The sequence below is a fragment of the Odocoileus virginianus genome, chromosome 1, assembly GCF_023699985.2.
Source record: "Odocoileus virginianus isolate 20LAN1187 ecotype Illinois chromosome 1, Ovbor_1.2, whole genome shotgun sequence".
In the NCBI taxonomy this organism is placed as follows: Eukaryota; Metazoa; Chordata; class Mammalia; order Artiodactyla; family Cervidae; genus Odocoileus; species Odocoileus virginianus.
This window is the reverse complement of record NC_069674.1, coordinates 45,898,825-45,919,769: the sequence shown is the minus strand read 5'-3', so window position 1 is coordinate 45,919,769 and position 20,945 is coordinate 45,898,825. Positions and strand designations below refer to the sequence as shown.

Genomic DNA, 20,945 nt, shown 5'->3' with positions numbered 1-20,945 from the left:
TGCCCCCAATGCAAAGGGTTCGATCCCTGGTCAGGAAAACTAGATCCCATGTGCTGCAACTAAGACCTGGCACAGCCAAATAAGTAAAAATAAATACTTTAAATGACCTCAATAGTTTTGATGATTATCCGTCAGGTATTTTGTAGAATGTCCCCCAATCAGGACTTGTCTGGTGTTTTCCTCATGATTAGATTGGAGAAGTATGTTTCAGGGAGGAAAACCACAGAGGTAAACTGCCATTTTCATCATATCCTATCCAGTGCATAACTTATCACTTTTGATGGTAACCTTGATTACCTAGCTGATGTAGTATTTATGAGGTTCCCCCAGTGTGCAGTTAACCTTTTTTTCTCCATTTCCCATCCTATACTCTAGAAGAAAATCACTAAGTGCAGCCCACACTTAAAAGTCTGGAATTATCTGAAGGCAGGGTATCTGCATAAATTATTTGGTATTGTTTTGTAAGGGAAATATGTCTATTCCTCCTCATTTATTTAATCACTTATTTAATCCATGATTAAAATCCATGGATTTTATCTTATACTGGATACTTTAGTAGCAATCCTGTACTACTTTATTTTGTCATTCAAATTGGTCACAGGAGCTCTTTCAGTTGGCTTCTATGCCCATACTCCTATCATTGGGGGCATTTTGTATGAGGGTTTTTGGTTTATTTTTCTGTTTGTTTCTTTGTTTTTGAGTCGTTCATCACTTATCACTGTGGGGCTTTTTCTTTTAGCATTTCCTTACTTCCTGGCAGTACAAGATGCTTCTGTAGTACAAGATGCTCCAGGCTCATCCTGTTTATGTCCTGCCCCAGGTCTAGAACCAGCCATTTCTCCAAGGAGTCCAGCTCCTTCCACTGGAGAATGGTATTAGAATCCACTATCTGAGTGCTCGGTGTCCCTGATGCTGTTGGAGTCCCTATCAATCTTAACTGGAAATACTAAGCTGGCATTTAAAAATTGCATTCCAGTTAAAGCAAAGATCTGCTCAAAAGGCTATTAAAAGTAAAGTCTAGGTTCTTTGGGGGTTTTCCTTTTCAAAAAACAACTATATGAAGACCTTTGTTTTGGAGTTTTGAAATTCTCTTTGTGGCAACATGAAAAACAAAAAGTAAAGCCCTTTTTTGTTGGTTTTATTTTTTTCCTCAGATGACTTTATAGTCCGATAAGTTCCAAAGTCTCTTCCTTTGACCTCAGCTCCTCAGATATCCCCTTGGGAGAGCTGTGTAGCGTTTTGATAAAAGTCTTGGTAGACCTGCCCCGCAGGGCAGACTGAGGCCAGAGACAGCATGCCTCTGACTGAATTATTCAAAGAGAAACCGGATTCCTTTATTTAAATGCCTATGTAGTTACACAAGTGTTTCATATTCTGCCTTTTCCGTATTATTTCTTCTCTATTTATGGACACAAAATGAAAAGTAATATTTATAAATCATTTAATATAACAGGAACATAATTATTTTCTACATAGTCTTAGTTTAAAGGAATAAATATACATTCTGGTCATTGGTACTCAAAACTTGAATGGGTTACAACTTGAAAATTTAGTTGAGGGTATAATTTGCAGTTTTTTTAACTAACAAAAATAACATATATACCAGATATTAAATGAAATTCCGTAATATACCTCGACTCAAGAAATGCAGAGTCCACAGCTTTCAGGTCTTAAAAGTAAAAAACATTTTCCTAAATCATTACCGGATATAACTTAATACTGTTTGCTAGGAAATATATATTACTAGAATCTGAAGGGGAAAAAGTTTTGCCTTAATCCTAAGTGATGATAATTAATGGAGGCCCCTTGCTGCCTTCCTAGTCCCACTTTTACCCCTTCTACGCAAAGCCAAAATCCAGGCCACACCCAAACCCAGAAGATCCTAAGAACTACAGATACACATTTTGCAATTTTACTTTCTATTAAGAGGACCAGTCTCAGAAAGAAAAAGCTTATCGAATTCTTGTGATTCTTTTTTGTGATTTACAGTCCATGGGGTTGCAAAGAATCGGACACAACTGAATACACACACACAGCACAACGAACTCTTGGCCTTTAGAATTTATTTTCTAAATTAACAAGTTAATCTCTGCTTTCTGGTGTCTTTGTGACAAAAACAAGATATAATGAAAAAAAATGTAATGACTTTTGTTCAGGAAGTTCTTACCAATATCAAATTAGTAAAACATGGGGTCACCTTGCCCTGGCCTCTGACCTGGAGCTAAATACTTATCAGCAGATTATTCTCTCAAAAAGAATGTAGATAAAGCAGTTAGCAGAGGGCCTGGCTAACTATCATTTTTTACTATCATTTACTATCATTGTAGTTAACATTTAAAGGCAAAGTTCTCTGAGTGTAATTCCTGCTCATGTAGCAGTTACAATGTCTGAGGACCTTCCAAGATTGCCTACTGGGATATTTTCTAGGAACAGGGAACAGATAGGACCACTTTTTGAAATATTCATAACCACATTTCCTTAAACCACACCAAGTCCATGGGAAATGATAACAAAAGTTCCAAATTTAATCCCACTAATTCCACATTCCCACTGGTTCTTACACCTCAGCTCAACCTGGCACATCCTGGGAAGAACCCAGGAGAATCAAAATGAATTTTCTACCCAGAAAAGTTGCATACATGAAAAGTTAATTAGCGCTAAAACAATTACTGCATTCAATTTATTCCATTAACCATTCTTCCCAGTATGTTTTATGACTCAGGTCTCCTGGCTATTGGACAATATTAGAAGCCCAGCCTTTCTCATTCATTCCTCACTGTCCTAGGATCTCTTTGTTTCTCATTCAGGTCCCCTGCTTCCTGAGTGCTCTACCTGAAGGTGAATGAGCCAAGCCCTCAAGGCTTTGCATGTGCCTTGAACAAAACCCTACCTCAGAACATAGGTTTTACTAGCCTTTCCTGGAGTCAGGAAACTCCAGCCTTTCCTGACTCAAGCAGACTGGCATGTTTGTTCCTGCTTTATTTGCTCAGACTTTAAATGCTCACTTATTTTCAAGCAAAATGGTAAGAAATTAATTCCTCTTACAAAGGAGGCACAGTTCACTATAGAACCATTGAAGCAGACACTGGAAATATTTATGTAGAAGAAATGAAAATGATTGCATAGCATATAAAATGAAGTACAACCAGGATTGCTTCAGTGAAAGAGCAGTCACTACTTCAGTGTCTTCATGATTCCCAGGGACATCAGTTAGCTGGAATCCAGGAATGTCCTGTTTCTCTGTTCTCATGTCATCATAGAGTTGATGACGTTATACCTTTTACCAAGCTGTCCAGGGGATGATGTGGCACTTATAAACTGGAAGAGTGTTTAGTGGCTAGCTATAAAATAATGCTATACCAAATTTAAAAGTGTGTTCAAGTGCAAGAGCCTGTGACAAGGGCAAGAGAACCACATCACTTTACACAAAAACAGAAATAGCTGACTGGCCTCAGAAATGACTTTTGCCTGAAGTCCAGGCTTTTTCTCTTACAAATCAATCTTAACTTCTTGTGGTGTCCATAAGAGACCAGGAACTTGTTAAGAATCTTAAGCTATGAGGTATTTCAGAGAGCCCACCAAGATGCCAAGGCTGCTGAATTCAGTACAGGTTTGCATCAGGGTGACGAGAACAGATGGCCAAACTAACCAAAAATGACTGCTATTGAAAAATACCCTATGATGCAAAAGCAATGAGACATTTTTAAATGTTTCTTATAGAAATCATTCTCATTCTTTCATAGTCACACCATCCATAGGAACTTGCAAAAGCTATTATATAAATCCTGCCAATACTTAGATGGAAAATAGTGATAGAAAAATTTCAGTAACAAGACTTTCACATAAACATTTGTGGCATAACTTATACATTTATTTCGGCCTGATAAATACAGACATCACACAGTTTTCCCGTCATTTTTGTGAGTTCTCACTGTGAGCACTAGAAATGCAGTTCAACTTTGACACCCTTTCCCTAGCTCTTCTCCCATAAAAGCCCAGAGCACGTGTACTGATGCAGCGTGTTTTCTATTCAGTTTGCACACGCTCTGTTGGAGCTCTGAATAATCCCTGGTTATATTTGCTGGGGAAAACACAAACAAACAAATTTACAGTCTCACAGTTCTGAAGACTAGAAATTTGAGATGAAGATTCCAGCCTTTTTTAAAACTGTATTTTCTACTTATATATAACACTTCTCTGTTCCTTGGACTTCCTAATTTTGATTCTCCTATAATTTAGGTAACTCTCACACAGTTTTTTTTAAACCTCTGCTAGTTCTTTTTAAGAACTCTGCTTGTTCTTCAAATGATAAGAAAATTGTATCCCTGTTGTCTCTTTAAATTGTTGTTTTTTTTTTTCATTCAGTATACTAGCTATTTTTGGCTTTTTGATTTCTAAACAGTACTCTGTACACTGTAGATAAACAGGCAGTATATTTTGTTGATTGATTGCTTAAAGAAACAGATGGCCTAATTGAGTCCAAGATTGTAAGGGATCATTTTGCCCGTTGAAACTGAATGCCTAAAAGGATTCCATAAAATGAAGTACGGGGATTCTCTAAAAATAAGATGCAGGAATGGAAAGCAACTAGAAATTCTTCCTGTAGTGTTCCAAAAACTACAAAATTCATATATCTTCCACTTCATATTTTTATATCAGTAGCAAAATATATGCATTGATAAAGAATTCACTATTATTTATTTTTTGTTTTATTTTTTAATATAAATTTATTTATTTTAATTGGAGGCTAATTACTTTACAATATTGTAGTGGTTTTGCCATACGTTGACATGAATCCACCACAGGTGTACATGTGTTCCCCATCCTGAAACCCCCTCCCACGTCCCTCCCCACCCCATCCCTCTGGATCATCCCAATGCACCAGCCCCAAGCACCCTGTCTCATGCATCGAACCTGGACTGGTGATTCATTTCACATATGATAATATACATGTTTCAATGCCATTCTCCCAAATCATCCCACCCTCGCCCTCTCCCACAGAGTCCAAAAGACTGTTCTATACATCTCTGTCTCTTTTGCTGTCTCGCATATAGGGTTATCGTTACCATCTTTCTAAATTCCATATATATGTGTTAGTCTTCTGTGTTGGTGTTTTTCTTGCTGGCTTACTTCCCTCTGTATAATAGGCTCCAGTTTCATCCACCTCATTAGAACTGATTCAAATGTATTCTTTTTAATGGCTGAGTAATATTCCATTGAGTATATGTACCACAGCTTTCTTATCCATTCGTCTGCTGATGGACATCTAGGTTGCTTCCATGTCCTGGCTATTGTAAACAGTGCTGCGTTGAACATTGGGGTGCACGTGTCTCTTTCAGATCTGGTTTCCTTGGTGTGTATGCCCAGAAGTGGGATTGCTGGGTCATATGGCAGTTCTATTTCCAGCTTTTTAAGAAATCTCCACACTGTTTTCCATAGCGGCTGTACTAGTTTGCATTCCCACCAACAGTGTAAGAGGGTTCCCTTTTCTCCACACCCTCTCCAGCATTTATTGCTTGTAGACTTTTGGATAGCAGCCATTCTGACTGGCGTGAAATGGTACCTCACTGTGGTTTTGATTTGCATGTCCTGATAATGAGTGATGTTGAGCATCTTTTCATGTGTTTGTTAGCCATCTGTAGGTCTTCTTTGGAGAAATGTCTGTTTAGTTCTTTGGCCCATTTTTTGATTGGGTCGTTTATTTTTCTAGAATTGAGCTGCAGAAGTTGCTTGTATATTTTTGAGATTCTTAAAATAACGTTTTTTTAATTCATTTAGCAAAATTAAGAGAATGTCATATGTTTTGTGGTGTCTATCCCACCAGAATGGTGACTCCATGAGGATGGGGACTTCGGCTCACTCTCGTACGCCAGGGGTTAGAACAGTACTCGCCACAGGAGAGAGTCCCAATAAATATTGGATGATTAAGTGTTTTCCATTGCACTTCTTTCTATTCTGTTTTGTTTCCTCAACAAAATCTCAGGGAAATCTGCTCCCCGTATCCGATTGAACACCCCTACCATACACACATCTCCCGTGGAGCCATGTTCCCGACTTTTACATCACCCAAGGATCTCTACACTGGCGTTAAAGCCCGAACCCAACAGCCGTTCCCTCCCACGGTGCCAACAAAGCCTTATGATACAACAGTTTTGAAGACAAGAGGTAATGTGATTTGAAATCAGAACAGTATTCATTCTTTTTATATTTGAAGTTTATTCAATAATAAAATTAAACAAAGGACCCCATTACAGACTAAATCAAATTCTCTGCAGATGCTCTTTACTTTTCTTTTTATACAGAGCTTCCTATGATATAACCAGAACCAAATGTAGAATTAGTTGCTTATATTCTACTTGTATTTTCAATATTTATTTCCTTCCCATTCTCTCTATGGTTTAACTTTGACAAGTTTCATTCTAGCTCAAGTGGTCAGCACAAAGGACAACATTTGGCTTAGAGGCTCAGTCTAGACATGCGTGTAGCTGTTGTGATAAAACTGAAAATATCATCATTGAAATAAGACTCAGCAAGTAATAAGATCAATTTAATCAATTGCTTTGAACACTCTGGAGTGTCTTTTCGCAGATGCAAACCTTTGGGTCTTCCCAGATATGTTTCACTAAAAAGGATAGTAAGCTCGTACACTAGCCATCAGTTCTATCCCATACTAGACACCTCAAAACAGAGAATAAATCTATGGAGAAAGACAAGATACTAGAGGTCCGATAACTGAAGATGACAAAAGAGGTACATAGCAGACAGAGGTAAGTATTTGTTGAATGAACTTTGGTAAGACCCAAGAACTACACTATAATGCAGTTCCTCTGTACATGAATATTTGGGCCCAATGTAAGAAGAGAATACTGCCATCATCAATATCAACCTCGGCATCTTATTAGGAGGCAGTAAATTTTGAAAAATATGGTGGCGTGTTTAAGAGCATGGACTAGGGAGTCCAACTGCACAGGACTGGCTCTGCCATTTACTCACCACGGACCATGGGAAAGTTCCTTAACTTCTCTGCTTCCACTTCCCAATCTGTAAAATGGAATATTCATGCCTACTTCATAGATAATAGAGATTGTGTTAGCAGCTACTATTTTTATTACATATTTTGCTATATATAATGATTTTAATATGTGTAAAATGTAGTGAAAGCTATATCAAATATATATATAGATATATATCTATATACATATGTATACACACATGTATGTATATATGTGTGTACTATATTTTTATATGTGTGTATACACATACATAGGGTTAGGGTATATATGTGTATATATGTGTGTACTACGTATATGTGTATATATGTGTATACTACTATTTTTATTACATATTTTGCTATATATAATGATTTTAGTATGTGTAAAAGTAGTGAAAGCTATATCAAATATATATATAGATATATATATCTACATACATATGTATACACACATGTATGTATATATGTATAGGATATCTAAGCAGTTGAAATTTTAATGATCTCATTAGGTAAATCATCAAAGTAAATTAATTTTTTAAATCTCTACATTTCATGCAAAGATGGGCTCAATACAGAACAGAATTGGTATGGAACTAACTGAACTAGACAATATTAAGAAGAGGTGGCAAGAATACACAGGAGAACTGTACAAAAAAGATCTTCACGACCCAGATAATCACAATGGTGTGATCATTCGCCTAGAGCCAGACATCCTGGAATGTGAAGTCAAGTGGGCCTTAGGAAGCATCACTATGAGCAAAGCTAGTGGAGATGATGGAATTCCAGTTGAGCTATTTCAAATCCTAAAAGATAATGCTGTGAAAGTGCTGCACTCAATATGCCAGCAAATTTGGAAGACTCAGCAGTGGCCACAGGACTGGAAAAGGTCAGTTTTCATTCCAATCCCTAAGAAAGACAATGCCAAAGAATGCTCAAACTACCGCACAATTGCACTCATCTCACACGCTAGTAAAATAATGCTCAAAATTCTCCAAGCCAGGCTTCAGCAATACGTGAACTGAGAACTTCCAGATGTTCAAGCTGGTTTTAGAAAAGACAGAGGAACCAGAGATCAAGTTGCCAATGTCCGCTGGATCATCAAAAAAGCAAGAGAGTTCCAGAAAAACATCTATTTCTGCTTTATTGACTGTGCCAAAGCCTTTGACTGTGTGGATCACAATAAACTGTTGGAAATTCTGAAAGAGATGGGAATGCCAGACCACCTGACCTGCCTCTTGAGAAATCTGTATGCAGGTCAGGAAGCAACAGTTAGAACTGGACGTGGAACAACAGACTGGATCCAAATAGGAAAGGGAGTATGTAAAGTTGTATATTTTCACCCTGCTTATTTAACTTCTATGCAGAGTACATCATGAGAAACACTGGGCTGGATGAAGCACAAGCTGGAATCAAGATTACTGAGAGAAATATCAATAACCTCAGATATGCAGATGACACCACCTTTATGGCAGAAAGTGAAGAAGAACTAAAGAGCCTCTTGATGAAAGTGAAAGAGGAGAGTGAAAAAGTTGGCTTAAAGCTCAACATTCAGAAAAGTTAAGATCATGGCATCCGGTCCCATCACTTCATGGCAAATAGATGGGGAAACAGTGGAAGCAGTGTCAGGCTTTATTTTGGGGGGCTCCAAAATCACTGCAGATGGTGACTGCAGACATGAAATTAAGACACTTACCTTGGAAGAAAGTTATGACCAACCTAGATAGCATATTAAAAGGCAGAGACATTAGTTTGTCAACAAAGGTCCATCTAGTCAAGGCTATGGTTTTTCCAGTGGTCATGTATGGATGTGAGATATGGATGTCATATGGATGTGAGCTTTCTTCCTATAAAGAAAGCTGAGGGCTAAAGAATTGATGCTTTTGAACTATGGTGTTGGAGAAGACTCTTGAGAGGCCCTTGAACTGCAAGGAGATCCAACCAGTCCATCCTAAAGGAGATCAGTCCTGGGTGTTCATTGGAAGGACTGATGTTGAAGCTGAAACTCCAATACTTTGGCCACCTGATGCGAAGAGCTGATTCATTTGAAAAGACCCTGATGCTGGGAAAGATTGAGGGCAGGAGGAGAAGGGGACGACAGAGGATGAGATGGTTGGATGGCATCACTGACTCAATGGTCATGAGTTTAGGTGATCTCTGGGAGTTGGTGATGGACAGGCAGACCAGGCATGCTGTGGTTCATGGGGTCGCAAAGAGTCAGACACAACTGAGCGACTGAACTGAAATTAGTTTATTTCTGAAATTACATGAAGTGCATACAATTAGGAAGAAATCACACAAATATGTGTTGAATTTACAAAAACACTTTTCACTGCAGTTGTAGACCAGGTATTGAAGAAATAAGTTACCAGCTTAATCTTCTGGTTCAAGCATCTACTAACTGGTCAACCCTTAATTAAGGGTTATGAGTATATTATTCTCTATTATTATTATAATAATAATAACCCCAATAACCCTAATAAATAAATAAAACCTTTCCAGGAACTAGTACTACCTTGGATTTTCTACTCTTCCACTTATTTTAACTCTTCTTTTCTGGAAATAAATAGAATCTAGGTTAAGAGAGAAGCTCTAGAACCAGATTGCCTAAATTTGAATTATTGCATTTATTCATTGTGTGACCTTGGGAAAATTGCTGATTTTCCTTGTGCCTCAATTTCCTTATTTGTTAAAATGGAAATAATAGTACCTTCCTCATAGCACTCAGTATAATACTAGCAGTATAATACTAACATTATAATAAGTGTTCACTAAATGCCAGCCTTTGTTCTTATTACATATGGTGATGGGTGTTCAGAGCATGCTTTAATGTGGAGTTTATCATAGGACCAGGGGAAGCCAGGCTGTATTTGGTAAAGCTTCTCCAGCTACCACCAATACCTAAAAAGTTGTATTCTTTAAATGTTCTATTTAAATACTTCTTTTGGTAAGCATGTACTCACTCCATTTCGTGATATTTAAACAGAGAAAATCTAAAACAGGTGGTATAGAAATGTATTTGCTGAGTCTTCAGAGACCAAAGAGAGTATCTAGGAAGAGATTTATGATTTACCTAAGAATCCCTTTTCCTAGGATTTACTTAAATCACCTTTAAAAAAACAAAAAACAAGAAAGGAGCTGGACTGCTGCCCCCTCAATCTGCTGAAGGCACCAGGCTTCAAGACTCACTCTTGCTCTGTGTGGCCCACATGTGTTTACTAAGGGCAAGAGTTCAAACAGAGCTATAACTGTAAAGCTCAAATGTGCACCCGCGTTCCTCTCTATTATCTTGTTTGTATTTATTGCAGCCATAAATTCTATTAATTAAAAGGCTGCTTTTCTGGAAAATTTCAGGTAACCCTTACAGATATGAACTGCTTGATTTTCCAACGGATTCCAAGAAGAAAGCATTGGTTTGGCCAGGTCAGCAAGTATATTTTGACGTAAGTATCTTTTTAAATGTGTGTTTAAAACAAAGTAAAAGATGCTTTTGCTTTCTATGGTTATAAAAATCCAAAAGATAGATTAGTTTTATTTTCTATACAGATGGAAACATTGAGATTTTGACCATGATTCACATTTTTTGTTTGTTTTCTTAACTGATTTTATGTAACATTTTATGTAACATTTCCATATTTATAAAAAGTTCCCTGCAAAATGAAGTAAACGAGGACTGTAGATCATTCACTGTCTCTGCAACTCTGTTCTTATGATTCATAATATATCAAGTAACTTCGAATATACATAGAGTAAATGGGAGGTTTACAGAAAGATTTGCAATTTAATGTGCCAATTACAGTAGTACCTTTGTGCAGAATCAAAAATAAAACAGTAGCCACCATTTATTAAGAAATTGCTACACCCTAACTTCTTTATATATAAGGTGTCATTTGGCCCTTACAACACACTCAAAAGGTTAGTATGATCATCCCCATTTTATAAATGAGGAAACTGAGGCTCAAGGAGTTGGTAACTATCTCACAATCATAAAACTCACGCTCATGAGACTCCAGTGTCTGTTCTTAACCTCTGTACCATGACTCCACATAGTAAAAAGAGAACACTTTGAAATCATGAAGGAAAACATATATTTGAAAATAATAATAGCTAACATTCACTGGTCAGTTAGTTTGTGAGGGGCAATGCCAAATGTTTTCCATATATTATGTCCTTGCATCTAGTAGTCTGTAAAGTAGGCAAGAAATAATGATGGAAACATAGAAACATTTGAATTTCTCTGGGAAAGATTACTGTGGTAGGCCAGAGTGTGGTCATTGCAATGTCATACAGTCATCTATGAAGCAATTTCCTGTTTGTTTTTTTGTAAAGTTATATATGTCAAGAAAAATCCTTCAAGAATCATCTATCTGACTAGATGACTTTTATTCTTTCAAGCAAAATCTGTGTCAAAGTAACCTAGAAATATGAGAAGTTTTCTTCTTTCAATTCCTCTCCTTTCTACCTGCTGATTAAAATACTGCTGTAACTCGTGTCACCCCTCTTGGCAATCCTGATTAGCACCCCTTTACCTGAGTGTGAATTCCAGTGCTTTAAGGCTACAATGACCCTTTGGTTCTGGCCTTCCCTCCTCTCTTCCTTCTCACAGCCTGGCTCTGTTCGCTGGTCCCTGAGCAGGTTCATGGCCACTGCCTCTTCCTGAAATGCTGTCTTCTCTGTCATCTCAGACTTGCTCTTTCTTCAAGGCTCAGCTCAACCCTCATTGTTTCTGTTGCAGAGCAGAGAGTGAACCAAATTAGGAAAACTATGCTCTAGTTCCTGCTATATCTGCCATTTGTTCTCTAATGGGCGTGCTCTCTATTCACTGTCTTGGTGCCTTTGCTTTTCCTCCATTCTGTCCCAGGTAGCCTTCCTCCTACCATGCATCCTCTTATGCCTTCAACTTTCTCTGTTTCAAAGTCCTAACTAGATAACAAAGAAATGTATCTCTGCCACTGTCTTATTTGCTCTCCGTCCTCTATTCATTTCATATGCAAATGACAAAGTTCCTAATCATGGCTTCTTAATGTAAAAACAGTGCTGACACAATAACATGAAATATGATCCAATAAAGATCCAATGTGTCCCCAATGTTAATGTCTCTCCAAAGAGCAAAGTGTTCTCCATAATAGACCTCGTCTCTCCATTAAACCTCAGTAAGCCCCACCACTCAAGACTAAAACAACACATTATATATAGTGCTTTGTTTTAACATGTTATGACTATATTAATTCCTGTTATTTTATTGCAATTTATGGAGTTTTTGGTGCCTAGCCCAGGGCACTTAAAAGCTAGCACATAGTTTTGCTTGTATCAGGTATTCAGTAAATGTTTATTAAATAATTTACAAGTTTCATAGATTTTTATCAGCTCTGTTGGGAATATAACAACCATTTATATAGCACTCCTCCTCTGAGAATGTATTCCAAATTCTAAACAACTAACAAGGCTATGGTTTTCCCAGTAGTCATGTATGGACGTGAGAGTTGGATTATAAAGAAAGCTGAGTGCTGAAGAATTTATGCTTTTGAACTGTGGTGTTGGGGAAGACTCTTGAGAGTCCCTTGGACTGCAAGGAGATCCAACCAGTCCATCATAAGGAGATCAGTCCTGGGTGTTCATTGGAAGGACTGATGTTGAAGCTGAAACTCCAATACTTTGGCCACCTGATGTGAAGAGCTGACTCATTTGAAAAGACCCTGGGAAAGATTGAGGGCAGGAGGAGAAGGGGACGACAGAGGATGAGATGGTTGGATGGCATCACCGACTCAATGGACATGGGTTTGGGTAGACTCTGGCAGTTGGTGATAGACAGGGAGGCCTGGCATGCTGCGGTTCACGGGGTCACAAAGAGTCGTACACGACTGAGCAACTAAACTGAACTGAACTGAAACAACTAACATACTCCATTGTAGACTCAGAGTGTCTGCTGAGATGTTAACATCTCAGAAATTGGAAATTCTACTCTGTACTTACCTTCCATATCAGATCCTAACTTTCACCTGTGAATAGTATATTCAACCTAAAGTGAAAGTGATAGTCACTCAGTAGCATCCAACTCTGCGACAGCCCGCCAGGCTCCTCTGTCCATGGAATTCTCCAGGCAAGGATACTGGAGTGGATAGCCATTCCCTTCTCCATGGGATCTTCTTGAGCCTTGATCAAACCTGGGTTTGCAGGTTGATCTGCATGCATTACAGGCAGATTTTTTACCATCTAAGCCACCAGGAAGCCCCCATATTCAACCAATAAATACCTATTGAGTGAATGATCCTCCACAATCCCTCTGTCACTGTTGTGGCAGTATTACATTACGTAACACATTAAAAACTGGCTAACTCTCCACTCTGAAAAGTTTCCTGACCCCTTAAACTCTTCCCAAGATAACTCAGGCTACAATAAAATCTTACATTCCCTATTTTCTTCCTTTGTGCCTGTGATTGCATTTCATAGATCCCTGCTGTTAGATAGACCAAATTGTTGTTCTTCAGTCACTAAGTCATGTCTGACTCTTTGCGACCCCATGAACCGCAGCACCCCAGAACTGAAGACTTCCTTGTCCTTCACTCTCCCTGGAGTATGTTCAAACTCACGTCCGTTGAGTCGATGCCATCCAACTATCTCATCCTCTGTTGCCCCCTTCTCCTCCTGCCGTCAATCTTTCCCAGCATCAGAGTCTTCTCCAAAGAGTTGGCTCTTCGCATCAGGTGGCCAAAGTATTGAAGCTTCAGCTTCAGCATCAGTTCTTCCAGTTAGTATTTGGGGTTGGTGTCCTTTAGGATTGATTGGTTTGATCTCCTTGCAGTCCAAGGGACTCTCAAGAGTCTTCTCCAGCACCACAATTCAAAAGCATCAACTCTTTGGGCCAGATTAAGACACAGAATTAATCTTGCCACTCAGAACAATATTTGAAACAAGCTGGCTTTGCAAATCATGATAAAGAAATACAGAGGGCTTTATTTAGCCTGGGATAGGCAGGCCACATAATTATGAAAGGTTTATAGAGCTGGTTATTTAATACTTCTTGAGACAGATTTTTACCAAGTGGCTTTTATCATGACTACTGTAGGTATGTAAATGGGGTTCCCTCCAACCTCACAGTGTTGCAGTGAGCAGCACTGCCCTTAGGCCCAGGAACTTTAGAATGCCCGTGCTTTATAAGGCCCAGCTCTGGCTAACTGTGCCCCTCCTTGTGGGGCAGAAAGTTTATGGGAACAAGAGGATGTGTCCATCTGAACCTGTGCTCCCCAGTCTCTTGCCCCAGATTGATGCTGGACTGCATTCCCCGACAAGTGGCTTTGAACCCAGTTTCGGGCCCTTTATGGGGTCTCTTCCCCAGCTCCATCCTCCCAGGGGTTGACAGTGCTGCCAAGCTACTCTATCCCTCTAGACCAAATGGGTGGCCAAGAGGTGGCTGTGTGCTGGAAGGGGGGCGGTAATAGGTATCTGGAACTTGAACTTAAGGGATAGGTACCCTCATATAAAAGGCACCTCATAGTTTGGGGTGGAAGTGGGGGTAAGAAAGTGAGGTAAGAAAGCAGTCAGGGGCCAGGGGCCAGCAGTTGGCTCCTTCTGAACCACCATGTCCCAGTGCAATACTTGGGACAGTCTAAGAAGACCTGCAGTAGTCTAAGAAGTCTAAATTTGAACCTGGTCTTCCAGGTTGTTATGAAAGTATCTTATCAAGGTAGGAGAATGAAACATACTTACTGAACAGTTTATTTGCTTGATTTACAAATTGAACTATTTAGACTAATGGAATGTGGGCTCTCATTGTACTCAAATCCCAGGACCTGCAAATGTTAAGGGTGGGCCTGGCTATAAGGACAAGTTCACAAGGTTCAAGCAACATTTATTCCACACTTCCCACCACCCCATCTCTGCCCCTGCTGTTCCTCTAGCTTCTCCATCTCTGCAGGCCACTCAAGGCCTACTTTCTGCATTGTCACCTAAGATGGTCTCTTGTCTCCTCCCACCCTGTGCTTCCAGCGCCACTTCCCTATTCAGCTGGAATCAATTTCTCCCTCCTCTGAACTTCCAAATTATTTTATCTTAACTTCTCCTGTAGCGAAGAGTTGCTGTCCATCTTATAGTCATTTATGTTCACGCCTTATCTCCCCTTCTAGCCAATATACTCCTCAATGACAAGATTTGCTTCTGATCCATCCATGTGTCTGCCACTACCTTACACATGTAGGTGCTCTGTAAATATGTATTGAAAATCATCAATCTGAGAAAAAGTGAATTTCTAAGTAAACAAAAAGACAACAGTGAACCCATTCATTCACTTTTATGTGCATATCTCCTTTTGGAAATATAAAAGTCTATTTGTAAAGCAGTTATGTCTACAGAATGAAATTTTTATTTGCATTTGAGTGAGTTAGCCTTCATCAGAAATTCACAAATGTTATCATATAGTGTCATGTTAGGGAGGGAAGGAGAAGTAGGACGCACACAATTTTGGCTGTACCTCAGAGTCCTTTATCTCTCTAATAAAATTTCATTGCCTTTCTCCAAAGTATACTTTCAGACGCCCTGCTAAAGTAAAGGAATTTTCAAAAGGACCTCCTTTGATAAAAATACTGTGTTTAACTCTAAATACAGTTTAGGTTACAGTTGCAGAATCTTAGTAATTAATGAAGGAAAAGTATTATGATCTTTTCTAACAGCAATGACCTTTTATACTCATTTTCTAGCTTCCTAAATGTGTTGAGAAAAACAAGCCAGTGTTCTACCCAAAACCACCTAAAACCTTCGCTCCTAACACTTCTTTAAACTCATGGGACCCTATTACTTCTCTAAGAGAAGACAACATACGAAGAAATCTCGAGAGGTCCCACTGGATCACTTCATATAATCATGACTTTACAGGTACGAGTTCACTTTAATGAGTAAAAAGAACAAACTTAGAATAGTTAACAAGTGCTATTACAGCTTTATCTTCTAATATTTCCCCCTGATTTCTTAATCTAAGTAGCAATAGGAATAAGGTGGGTGGTAAGTTCCTCTTAGAGGGTAATTAGAAAGTTGTTTGTTTTCATTTTTTATCATTTCTAATTATATTACAAAAGGGAACAGGTAAGTGTTTCTATAAAAAAGGTCTAAATTTAGGTAGCATTCTTCATTTACTTTAACAAAATAATAAGATGTGATGTTTCCATTAAGGTCTGGGGCCCATGAATCCCCTTGAACTGGATGATTACCATGAAAAGGAGGTAGCAGAGTTAACTGGACAGATAGGATTTGACCCAGAGCCTGTAAGTAATTGCAGTCAACTCTCAGTTATTTAGGGGGGAAGTATCTAGATTTGGGGGCTTCCCGGGTGGCTCAGTGGGTAAAGAATCCACCTGCAATGCAGGAGACGTGGGTGCGATCACTGTGGTAGGAAGATCGCCTGGAGGAGGGCATGGCAACCCACTCCAGTATTCTTGCCTGGGGAATCCTGTTGAAAGAGGAGCCTGACAGGCTACACTCCATAGGGTCCCAGAGTCAGACACGACTGATGTGACTGTGCACACATGCACGCACACATCTAGGTTTGGGCTGCTTCTTGCTTCACTCACTTTTTATTTGCTTCCTGAATATTAGTGACCAAGCCCGCAAAGGGAAAATTTAACTCAGTTCAGAAGTTAATTCTGAATTGATTCGAACTTGTCCACTATTTTGAAGAACAAGCAAGTTTTCTTATCTTCATCACATGGGTGCATGCTACGTCACCTCAGTTGTGTCCGGCTTTTTGCGGCCCTGTGGACTGCAGCCTGCCAGGCTCCTCTGTCTATGGGAGTCTCCAGGCAGGAATACTGGAGTGGGTCACCATGCCCTCCGTCAGGGGACTTCCAGACCCAGGGATCAAACCCATGTCTCATGATGTCTCCTGCACTGACAGGCAGGTTCTTTACCACTAGCGCTAGCTGTTAAGTCCTTTCTTCATCACAGTACTGGGTTATTTTTGTTTTATTTTGTTTCACAGATTTTCTACTATGCTACTGTTACTAAAATTTACAAAGGAATTGGTTTATGAACATTTACCTAGTAATAAATGCGATTCTTAATAAATTCTGTGAATCATTGCATATTTTATATCTTGCACATTTTCACTGCTTTTGAAGAAATAAAGGCTTCCTTCTGATATCCACAATAATTGAGAGTTGGCTGAATTACAAACAAAAGCCAATAAATTCTCTGCAAATAATAAGAGATTTCTTAATTGATTATGTGAAATGTCCTAAAAGAAATGATCAAGCCCTTTAGTGATAGAAGTTATAATCTCTTAGCTTAATTATGCAAGTAAAATAAAATGACCTAATAGGATACATTTATGTTGTTTTATTTGGACCTAAATTTTATCCTCTAAAACTCAGTTTTTTCAACAAGATTAATATTTCCAAAGATGTACGTTGTGGAAAGACACCTAAAAAACAATGATAAGGTATGTCAACATGAACTCTTTTTAGACTGAATGAACACATTTACTTTATATACCTTCAATATTTCTCAGAGTGATATAATAAATCATAACATTAGAAGTAGTTCCACAGACTAAGCCTTATCATTCACTAAAAGGTTTTTAATTTTCTCTATTTTTCACCTGTAACAAACATTCTCTAAGGCTAGAGAAGACTATACATATACTCTGACATCATCAGGTGTGTTCAATAGCCGTCCAGATTTCCACAGATTTAAGCCTGTAGAGTTCAGCCCCTCAAGAAGCAGCTTTAAAATTTTTACAAGGAAATACATGTACAGTTATACCAAGGATGTTTGTCAAGTATATTATATGCCCAATTATCATACAAGTAAATCAACACCTAAATTTCTTATTAATAACAAGATAAAATATGCCTAAAATAGTTGGAAGTTTAAAAGAAACTTTCAGTGACTCTTGCTGGTTTCTAACTGAAACATAAATAATGGAGTCTGAGAAGGCATGTTTTACTGGTGATAAATATGTATATGAAATATTTTTTTGTAGAATAAAGGTACTAAAGTCTGCTTCTTGCATATAAGGATACCATCAAATAAGATATATACTTTTTTGTTTGTGATAAATTTAACAGTGTATTTCAAAGAAATTTTTTTCTTGTTTTCATAGTATCTACTCAAACCTGACTAGCTAAAGGAAATAACAAATTTGTTGATAACAGTATGGAAACTCTTCCAACTATGAATAGATTAGGTTTCAAAAAGCTGTTCCCAAGTCCTTTTTTTTTCTAATTCCAAACTAGAGTTATATTTTCACCATTCTTATTTTTATCTTTGCTATAATTCCATCATTGTCACACATTCATTTGTTTTTAGTTTTATTTCTTAAACAGATTATAAAGATGTTCAAATGTTCAATGTTAACATACAGAAAAGTCTAAATAATTTTACAGTTAAGACCTGTATACCCATGGTCTAGATTGTGCTGTAGCATTTTACTATACTTATTTTATCACACATCTATCTTGCCATTACTCCAAACATCGATAAATTTACTTTATTTTTTCTGCATTTCAGTGTAAATCACAGATTTACACTTCATCCTAAACATTCAGCATGTTAGTGTGTATGTGTGCATGTGTGCTCAGTCGACTTTTGGGGTCCCCACGGACTGTAGCCTGCCAGACTCCTCTGTCCATGGGACTTTTCCAGGCAAGAGCACTGGAGTGGGTCACCATGCCCTTCTCCAGGGGATCTTCTTGACCCAGGGATCAAACTCGAGTCTCCTCCTGCATTGCAGGCAGATTCTTTACCGCTGAGCCAACAGGGAACCTCAAAAATGCATACCACTGATTGGACTTAAATTAGTTTTTTCTTTTAAGGTGACAGTTCAGTTGGTAAAGAATCCTCCTGCAATGCAGGACACCCCGGTTCAACTCCTGGGTTGGAAAGATCCAATGGAGAAGGGATAGGCTACCCACTCCAGTATTCTGGCCTGGAGAATTCCATGGACTGTATAGTCCATGGGGTCACATAGAGTCAGACACAACCCAATGACTTTCACTTTACTTCATATACATTCATTACAATTACACAAACATTAAGTATACATTCAATAAGTTTTGACTAATGCATACACCTTTGTAACCCAAACCTCTATCAATATATTCAACATTACCATCCTCCCAGAAAGTCCCCTCATGCCCCTTCCAAGTCAACTCCTCCCTCTTCCTCTTACCCTTCTCCCCAGTCATATATCTATTAATAACCCCTTAAACACACTCATTGCTTTTGCAGTTACCAGACATGATTGAGTTCACAATCTGTCAAATATCTCAAAAGAGAAGCACAGCTATGACAAACCCCTGTCAGACCAGTGTTTCTCCAAGCATAGCATATCACTGGCCTTAGCATCACTCGAGATGCTTATTAAGAAAGCAGATTCCTAAGCCCTACTGCAGACCCTCTGCATCACAATCTCAGAGGACCAAGCTTGGGAATCTTATTTTCTGCTAACTCCAAAGCTGATTCTGATACAACCAACCGAGGTTTAAAAACCCTTGCCTGAGTCTAATAAAGAAGGCTTTGGCTGAGATTTAAATAATTGCATGTAACTTTTAACATAATCTGTTGGTGACAGACATCATCATAAAATATGACCTGTTTTATTCCAATAAGTTCTTTTATATCTTGGAAAGTCTGAAAACAAAGAGTTCCTACATGGAAAAATTTCTCTATAGCCAAGTAAAAATGTGCCCTTTACTTATAAAAACATGTGTTTATTAGGACCCAAATTTCAGTGTCTTTAAATAAATATCAGTAAACATTGCAGTGTTGACTCCAACCTGTCCTGTGTTTGCTCAGACAGTGAAAATGGGTATGAATTTTGACCTGCCATTTGTGCAATATCCTGACAATGCTAGATCTATTAACTAGTTGATTTTCTCTTTTTTATCCTACCACCACAGCAAGAAAAATTCCATCCTGCCTTAAGGCCCACCAGACCCCTGGAAGGACGAATTGCCCGACTGATTCAGAACCGACGTCCTCTGGAGGCTACTCTTGAGCAAAGACCACCTTCCTGTCCAGACTGTACCCCTCGAGTTCGGTGTACTTTTCATACCTTTGTGCCCAGTTCTACAGAAATGATGGCTCTGAGTGATAACATACCTGCAGGTGTGACACATAAAAACCACGAGATTGAAGAAAAGATTAAGGAAGAACAAAGCTTGCTATCTACCTATGCACTCTCATCCTGTTACCCAACAAAAGATCTGGCTAATACTTACGACATAAAACCATTTCCAAAAATCACAGATACTAAAGAGACTGAAGATTTGTACTGGAGACAGCTGTCATTAAAACCCCAACTTATACCTTACTGTAACCCAGATCATTACATTCCCTATGAACATTTAAATCAGTATAATGTGTACCAAAACCCTGTTAGCCTTAGTAAGCCTGATATTTTACAAAGTAAACCAGACTTGAAAACTTTTGATTTTGAACACTTTTTAAGTAAGCCAGAACAGTTGACCTTGAATATGGAGGATGATGAAGAAACAAAACCTATCCTGGGTTGGATTCCTAGAGCTGGAGTGGCCAAACCTCAAACGGACCTGCTGGAGCTTAAGAACACTTTTTCAAAAACTGGTGCACAAAAACGTTTCCATACATCGGTTCTAGAAGACTATAAAGACCTGAGGGATAAAGAGCACTCGGGGAAGAGACACCAATTCTATGGCCATAATTCCCATTATTTCTATAATTGAGCTACTCATCCTTCCCTTCAAAACCCAGCTTCTTGCAAGAAAAGAAAAAATATAACAGAATTTCTTCCTCATTGCTGGATTCTGTTTTCTGGAGAAGCCATAATGAGCTTGTTAATGAACTTTATGTTTTCAGGTATTTAAGTTAGGGTCTGGTCAGAAGAACCCAGAAAAGGTGATGTTCTGTCTTCTTCAAAAGTTTAACAATTTGGCAATAAAATAGAACCAGAAAAATTTATAGTCTTTAATCTCATTTTCAAATAATATGC

General features: G+C 38.5%; 1 protein-coding gene across 2 annotated transcripts in view; it reads left to right on the top strand.

The window, feature by feature from the left end:
- Positions 1-20,910, top strand: part of SPMIP4 (sperm microtubule inner protein 4) — a 40,969-nt gene extending 20,059 nt beyond the window's left edge. For both annotated transcript variants that reach the window (XM_020877860.2, XM_070467650.1), the window contains 5 exons: positions 5,984-6,165; positions 10,343-10,431; positions 15,682-15,856; positions 16,151-16,242; positions 19,876-20,910. In XM_020877860.2, coding sequence (XP_020733519.2) covers positions 5,984-6,165; positions 10,343-10,431; positions 15,682-15,856; positions 16,151-16,242; positions 19,876-20,679 — 1,342 coding nt within the window. In that variant the 3' untranslated portion in view covers positions 20,680-20,910. The remainder of the gene's footprint in view (positions 1-5,983; positions 6,166-10,342; positions 10,432-15,681; positions 15,857-16,150; positions 16,243-19,875) is intronic.
- The last annotated feature ends 35 nt before the right edge of the window (positions 20,911-20,945 follow it).